Source organism: Mobula hypostoma, chromosome 9, assembly GCF_963921235.1.
Source record: "Mobula hypostoma chromosome 9, sMobHyp1.1, whole genome shotgun sequence".
Classification (NCBI taxonomy): domain Eukaryota; kingdom Metazoa; phylum Chordata; class Chondrichthyes; order Myliobatiformes; family Myliobatidae; genus Mobula; species Mobula hypostoma.
In genome coordinates this window covers 122,427,191-122,434,865 of record NC_086105.1, presented here as the reverse complement: position 1 = coordinate 122,434,865, position 7,675 = coordinate 122,427,191, and the positions used below count along the sequence as shown (strand labels likewise).

General features: G+C 41.5%; 1 protein-coding gene across 4 annotated transcripts in view; it reads left to right on the top strand.

The window, feature by feature from the left end:
* Positions 1–49: 49 nt before the first annotated feature.
* Positions 50–7,675, top strand: part of vps35l (VPS35 endosomal protein sorting factor like) — a 115,377-nt gene continuing 107,751 nt past the window's right edge. For 2 of the 4 annotated variants that reach the window (XM_063059042.1, XM_063059039.1), the window contains exon 1: positions 3,087–3,301. In XM_063059042.1, the coding sequence (XP_062915112.1) occupies positions 3,102–3,301 (200 nt within the window). In that variant the 5' untranslated portion in view covers positions 3,087–3,101. Of the gene's footprint in view, positions 73–3,086; positions 3,302–7,675 lie in introns of those variants that run through there. The other 2 variants (XM_063059041.1, XM_063059040.1) reach the window with 2 other exon arrangements.

Sequence of the window (7,675 nt, the reverse complement as noted above, 5' to 3'; positions counted from 1 at the left end):
CGTCATGACAAGAGAGTTCATTGGAGGGTGCGGTGTGGAGCACGTGATTTGGAAGATGGCTTCCGTGCAGTGGTAAGAATCCTTTACAGCTGATTGAAACTTTCCACCGGATTTTGTGTTTTGTTATAAATGGTTACGTTTGGGGAAATTTTCGACGCCCTTAAGCTATAAAATTGCGTGTGCCTCTCAAAATTCATGAGTGTGATCTCAAAATCGATGAAGAGCTTTGTTAAGTGAACAGGTCCTGACTGATCAGGTTTATCTGATCAGTTGCTCAATTGCCTCCCCCCTATTCTGTACCTATAATACGGAGAAAGAATGCTAAAACAAACTTTAAAACAGGAAATCCTGGAATTGTACTAACGTTATTGAGGAGATCAGACAGCGTTGTGTCTTGAATGTTTTGAGGAGGTGAAATATTTTTCAGATGTAAGATGGAGCTGACTTTCTGTAGACAGCTGAATCGGAGGAAGTTGTTCCACTGTTCCTCTCAACTGATGGAGCGAAAGGCATTGGTGAAGTCAAAAAGAAAAGATTACGGGCTGTGGATGATGCTGCTTTCTGCATTTTTCTATCAGTGACCAGGCAGTGAAAATCAAGTGCACGATGCAGCTGGATAGATGGAGTATCCAGTGTAATTAACCCAACTTTTGAAAGGAATTGTGAAAGTCTTTGATGTCCCCTCCTTTTGGCAGACAGCAAGGAGTATCTTCCATGTGTACCACTGTCTGATATGGTGAGCTGAAGGACCTCTTTCTGTGTTGTACACCTCTATGATTATGACTTGCATCCTGACTTGAAGATGGTCTCTGTGCTTTGGTTGAGATTGTAGATTAACGACTGAAACTCTTCACCACCAAATTTTAGGATTTTTTTTGCAGAGATATCATCAGCTCTGAGGTGTTGTTAATTTTAGTTGGGACAGTGTTTTCTTGTCAGTCAGGAATGGTGACGACTGACCCAAATCTGTTGCCGTGGAATGGAGTCAAGGGTATAAAATCAAAATTTTTGATCTACCAAACAAAGACACAGTTGCAGTTGAGGGAGGCTTCAATTTGATCCTCCCAGCGAGAATTGATTGCTATTTTGTTTTCGATGATTTCAACCCCTCTCTTGGTTCTCATTGTGATGGGTTTTGGATGTTTGGATTATAGATGGCTTTCACAGTGCTGAAGAGCTTTTTCATGCCATGGCTATCAGTGAGTTGCTGAACCTTTTGCATTCCCTCTATTCAGGATCATCTTTAAGTTAATGGGATTTCTGTTGAATAACAGCCTTCAGGTGCTTATAGAACTGTTTGTTTTTCCATAAGGAGCAGTGATTCTAATCCAGAAACACCTTGCAGTTAATCTGTTCCTCAATCTCCAGGTCATTTTCTAGTCCTGATTGTTCCTAAGAATCTTTTTGCTGATGCCGAGTATGCGAACTTCAGACTTCACGGTGATTCATGAATTGTGGAGACATTGCTGCTCTTAAGAAGTTGTCTGTGAGACACAGATGAGACTTTACCCAAGGTTTTATTGGAAGCCCACCTTTGCTTCCTTTGAAGCTTCCAAGGTTGAGGTATATGCATTGATGTTCATAGGCTTCAGGTTATGAGTCAGTGTTCGCAGAATTGTAAAGCTGCAAGGGGGTGTTAAGATGCAGAATGCATTCTTGACGCTGAAGCTCACTCTGTGTAGATGCTGTGACTGTCCAACTGCTTTTTTCTTTCTGTAAACTGGTCATCCCCACTAGTCATGGCTTATTTTGTGCCTCTTATCATTGTCAGAGCACCTGAGTTCTTGAATTATTACAGCAGATCAGGTCTCACTGAAGATCAGTGCCAAATAAAGCTCTTGTCTTTTCCACGCTGCTTCTTAATGTTTCTTGACCCATTGTTGCTCTTCATCTACAGCAAACTTCATACAGAAGTGGAACTAATAATCTCTACTACTAATAGAAATTGAGGCAATGTCAGTGCCAGAGCTGCAGGGAGCACTTGTGTTTGCACCTACTTGGAAGCTGAATTCCAAAGCATCATTGTAATGCTTATGAAGCAGAAATGAAGATGGCCTTTATACTTAACATCTACAGTGCAAAAGGAAGAAAGGGATTGCTGATACTGAAGCGGGTTCAAAGGAGGTTCATGTCAATGATTCCAGGATTGAAAGGCTTATCATTCTGTATGTGGAGTGTTTGATGGCCTGTACTCATTGGCATTTCAGAAGTATAAGCAGGATATCTCATTAAAACCTATCGAATGTTGAAAGGCCTCAATAGAGTGGATGCAGAGAGGATGTTTACTATGGAGGGGGAACCTAAGAGCAGATTAGAGGGACGCCCATTAGAATGGAGATGAGGAGGAATTTCTTCAGCCGGAGAGTGGTGAATCTGTGGAATTTGTTACCGCAGGTGGCTGTGGAGGCCAAGTCTTTTCTTATGTTTAAGGCGGAGGGTGATAGCTTCTTAATTAGTTAGGGCATTAAGGGATACAGGGAGAAGGCAGGAGATTGGGGCTGGGAGGGAAATGGATCAGTCATGATGAGATGGTGGAGCAGACTCGATGGGCCAAATGGCCTAATCCTGCTTCTATATCTTGTGGTCTGAAAGTCCTTTACCAACTTGCTCCCAATGCACCACCTATCCCTTTCAAAATAAAATTCATGGCAAGATCTTAGAAAATGTTAAGCACTTTTTCTGTATGTTTCAAGCTATCTCTCTGTGAGAGGAAGGCGTCAGCTTAATGGCTAGCACAGCTGTTTGGTAGATCAAGGAAAATGTATCTGAAGACCGACTTCAGACCTGGTCTGAAGCTATAATGATATCTGCCCTCCAGTGTGCCTCTGAGTGTCTAAATGCAGTAGGCATCTTAAGATGTGGAGTGGTGGGGGTGAAGCCTACTTCTGCTGTCTCTGCAACATCCTCCAATTTCACTGGAGGAATAAGCAACCCAATGCCAAACATCATTTGTGTTTTTGACACCACATCTGTGAGACAACAGACGCTATTCTGAGTTCTGTCATGGGAAGAGAATTACCAGCAAGCAAAAGAAATGACTCAAGGATTTGTTTCAGACTCTGTGAAGAAATGCAATAGCTCATATTGCTCTAAGTAATCTCATGATTGCTCAAAGTGGAAAAGGAATTTTAAAAGTGATTTTGAGAACTTCAAACCCATTGCTTTGGAAACTCACAGAGGCCCTGTTTAAGAAACTGAAAGAAAGCACCACTTTACAAACTACTCACCTATCCACCTGTTCACCCTGTTTGGATCTTATGGAAGAGTTGATGATTCTGAGAATCTTCATTAACCACCTTCAGTAAGTCACCTTGCAGTCTGCCCGTTCTTTTCATTTTAATATTGTTTCATTGTGTTAGCACAGATCTTCCTCCACTTAATGAAGGAGGTTAGATTTCTAATGAATCATGATAATGGGACAGTAAACCCTGGTTTTGGTGGAGGAGGGGTGGATACCAATTGTCAGGTATGGTAAGAAAAGAATTTACAAATTGATAAATCTCTCATTTAAGGATGTAGTTAGTCAAAGTCAACAGTGCTTGTTTTGATAAGCTGAAATTTAAAGTTATTCATCCAGAAGCCACTGCTGGTAGAAGATTGCAAGTGCTTCAGAGTATTTCTTTCTATTGTAAAAGCTTTTTTTTTCCACAGACTTCCTTCTGTAAATATTATGGAAGAGTCTTAAACGTTAGTGGTTTTCACAGATGTGTTTGAATCACAGTTTCCTATGTTTCCTTGCTCTTCCTCGTTCTTTGTTGCTGTGAATGAAATCTTCAATGTGATAGATCATATTAAATAAGACCCTTTATTGTGGTGAGAAGCTGTTAGGTCAATGTTTGCTAATTGGGGAAATGTTAACGGATTATCCCCAATTGCTTTTTGATCATGGTGGATAACTAAACAACTTTTAAATATTAATTTGTAAACTTGAACTTACAGTTCCTGGCAATTCAGTTACAGAATCAAAGGAGGCAAATTACAGTAATTTTTTTTGTGGTTATTTGGTAACAATTGTAAAGGCTGCTTCTGATACTGGCTTTAAATTGAAGTCATCTGGATTTTGCAATGAGAGTGAGTGAGGCTCTTTTCAGCCTCAGTTCCAAATAGTGCAAGTCAGACCAATACTGTGACTTCCTCAATGTGCCATTAAATGAGGAATTCTGGAAGTTGTTGTCTAACCTATCCTCATCTGGAATGACATTCAACTGATATTTTGGAAGGTGGTGTCTAACCTACACTCGCCTGGAATGATCTTCAACTGACGAGAGGACGAGATATGCCAACGAGTGGAATGGTGCACAGCAACAGCCTGGCACTCAACGTCAGTAAGACGAAAGAGCTGATTGTTGACTTCAGGAAGGGTAAGACGAAGGAACACACACCAATCCTCATAGAGGGATCAGAAGTGGAGAGAGTGAGCAGCTTCATGTTCCTGAGTTTCAAGATCTCTGAGGAGGATCTAACCTGCTCGCCAAATATCGATGCAGTTATAAAGAAGGCAAGACAGCAACTATACTTCATGAGGAGTTTGAAGAGATTTAGTATGTCAACAAATACTCAAAAACTTCTATAGATGTACAGTGCAGAGCACTCCGACAGGCTGCACCACTGTCTGGTATGGGGGGCTACTGCACTGGACTGAAAGAAGCTGCAGAGGGTTGTAAATCTAGTCAGCTGCATCTTGGGTACCAGCCTACAAAGTTCCCAGGACAGCTTCAAGGAGCGGTGTCTCAGAAAGGTAGTGCCCATTATTAAGGACCTTCAGCACCCAGGGCATGCCTTTTTCTCACTGTTATCATTAGGTAGGAGGTACAGAAGCCCGAAGGCACACACTCAGTAATTCAGGTACAGCTTTTTCCCCTCTGTCATCCGATTCCTAAATGGACATTGAACCCTTGAACACTACCTCACTTTTTAAATATATATTATTTCTATTTATTGCATAATTTTAATCTGTTCAATGTATGTATACTGTAATTGATTTACTTATTATAATTATTTTTTTCTTTGATATTATGTATTGTATTGAACTGCTGCTGCTAAGTTAACAAATTTCATGACACATGCTGGTGATAATAAATCTGATTCCGATTGTGATATACTCAGTGTGCACATTCATAGTTGAATTTGCAGTATTTATCTAGACTAGTCATTCATCCTTTTGAGTTCATAGATGACTAAGGTATCACTGTTGGCTTGGTTTCTGTGAACTCATGAATTGAAGATTAGGACAATTTGTTATTTGACTGCTTGTGACACTGTATGTGCATTGAACAAGACTTCCCAAGACTCAAGTCAGTGATGCAATACTTGAGGATTAACAGGAGGGTATCCTTGTATTGTTCCTTCTAACTGTCCCGAGAGTAGCTCTGCCTCTCTGCCTCTCTGACTCACTGTAGAAAATCTTCTTTGGCAGCTGCTTATCTGGCATCCTGATAAGATGAGCAGGTTATATCATGTGGAACATTCATGTTTGTAATAGCCCCCTCTGGTCACAGTATCTAGGACCTTATCTTGACATCCTTATCAGTTTTCCTCAGGCAGTTCTTGTGAATGTAGATGAGTTTTATGACATACACAAAATGGTGGAGGAACTCAGCAGGCCAGGCAGTTTTTGTGTGTGTTGCTGGGATTTCCAGTGTTGGCAGATTTTCTCTTGTTTGAGTTTTATGACATGCTGGAGATGCAAGGGACTTTAGATGCTGGAATGTGGAACAACGTATAAAGCACGAGAGGAGATCAGTGGGTCATGCAGCATCCATGGAAGGAAGTGGACAGTTGGGTCAAAATCCTTCATACGGAATTGTGGTGAAAGGTGAACTTTTCCACTTTGAGCTTTGGGCCTACCACCACAGTGAATGGCCACATGAAAGTTTTTCCTGTCTCACAGTGTTGATTAGAAGTTCAGACAATGTTGGTTACTCGTTGCTAATGCTTAAATTCTACCAGCCATTGCTGCAGTGGCATCTGCACTGGACTTCAAGGTGAGTGGTCCAGGGTTCAAATCCAGTCAGTTCCTTGCATGCTTTCCATCTGTGCTGGGTTGAGCGTCGAGCTAGCAACTCGGCCTCGTAAAAACAGATAAAGTGCTAAAGAAATGGCAAGGTTGCCACTCAATGCACAACAAGGCACGGAAAGTAACCATGCCAACAAATGCTTAAATTGCCACAAAGAAAAAGGGTGAAGTTGGATGGTTCAATGGTGTGTGTCTTAATTAATGTTGCACAACCTTGCCACCACCAAAAATCTTGTAAGAGTAGTTTCATCCTTCAGTTTGTTACAGATCTTACACAATCGTAAAGTAATGAGCCAGGGATATAGGCTATTCGACCCAACAAGTCATGCTCACCATAGTCCCTACCCAGCTAGACCCAGTTACCTGCATTTGCTGTATATCTCTGTCAGGAGTTCCCAATCTTTTTTATCCTATGGACCAATACCACTGAGCAAGGTGTCTGTGGACACCAGACTGGGGACTCCTGCTCTGTCCTACCCCTCCATGTACTAATCCAAGTGAGATGATGGTACATGCCTTCACCACAGCTTGTTCCATATACTCACTACCCTCTGCTTAGAAAAAGTTGGCCCTAAGGTCCCTTTTAAATCTTTCCCCTCTCACCCTGAATCTACGCTTCCTGGTTTTGGTCTCTCCTATCCTGGTGAAATGACTGTTACCATCTACTTTATCTCTGCTTCTCATAATTTATAGCATATCTATGGTGTTGCTCCTCATTCCTGTACATCTTTTCTGCACTCTTTCCAGTTTAACCACATCTTGTAACAGGGTGACCAGAACTGTGTTCAGTATTCCAAGACTCAACCTGCAAATTAACCTTTAGGGAAACTGCACAAGGACTTCCAAGTCCCTTTGCACTGCAGCTTTTTGAATTTTCTCTGCATTTTGCAGATAGTCTACCCTTTCATTTCTTCTACCAAAGTGCATGACTATACACTTCCCGATACTGTATTTCATCTGCCTTTTTTGGCTATTCTCCTAATCTGTCTAAGTCCTCCTGTTGCCTCTCTACTTCCTCAAAACTACCTGCCCCTTCACCTATCTTCGTATCCTGTGCACTAAAGCCATCAATTCCGTCATCCATATCATTGATATATAACATAAAAAGAAGTGGTCCCAACATAGACCCCTGTGGAACACCTCTAGTCACTGGCAGCCATGCAGAAAAGGCTCCCCTTATTCCCACTCCTTGCCTCCTGCCAATCAGCCACTGCTTTATCCATGCTAGAATCTTTCCTGTAATACCATGGGCTCATAACTTCTTAAGCACCCTCATGTGTGGCACCTTGTCAAAGGCCTTCTGAAAGTCCAAGTACATCAACCGATCCTCCTTTGTCTATCCTGCTTGCTGTTTCTTCAAAGAATTCCAATGGATTTGTCAGGCAAAATTTTCCCTTGAGGAAACCATGCTGACTACATAATATTTTATCTGGTGCCTCAAAGTACCCCAAAATCGCATCCTTAAAGAATCAACTTCAACATCTTCCCCACTACTGAAGTCAGATTAACTGGCCTATAGTTTCCTTTCTTCTGCCTCTCTCCCTTCTTCAGTGGACTGACATTTGCAATTTTACAGTCTTCTGGAACCATTCCAGAATCTAGTGATTCTTGCTAATGTCTTCACAATTTTTTCATCCACCTTTTTCAGAACCCTTGGGT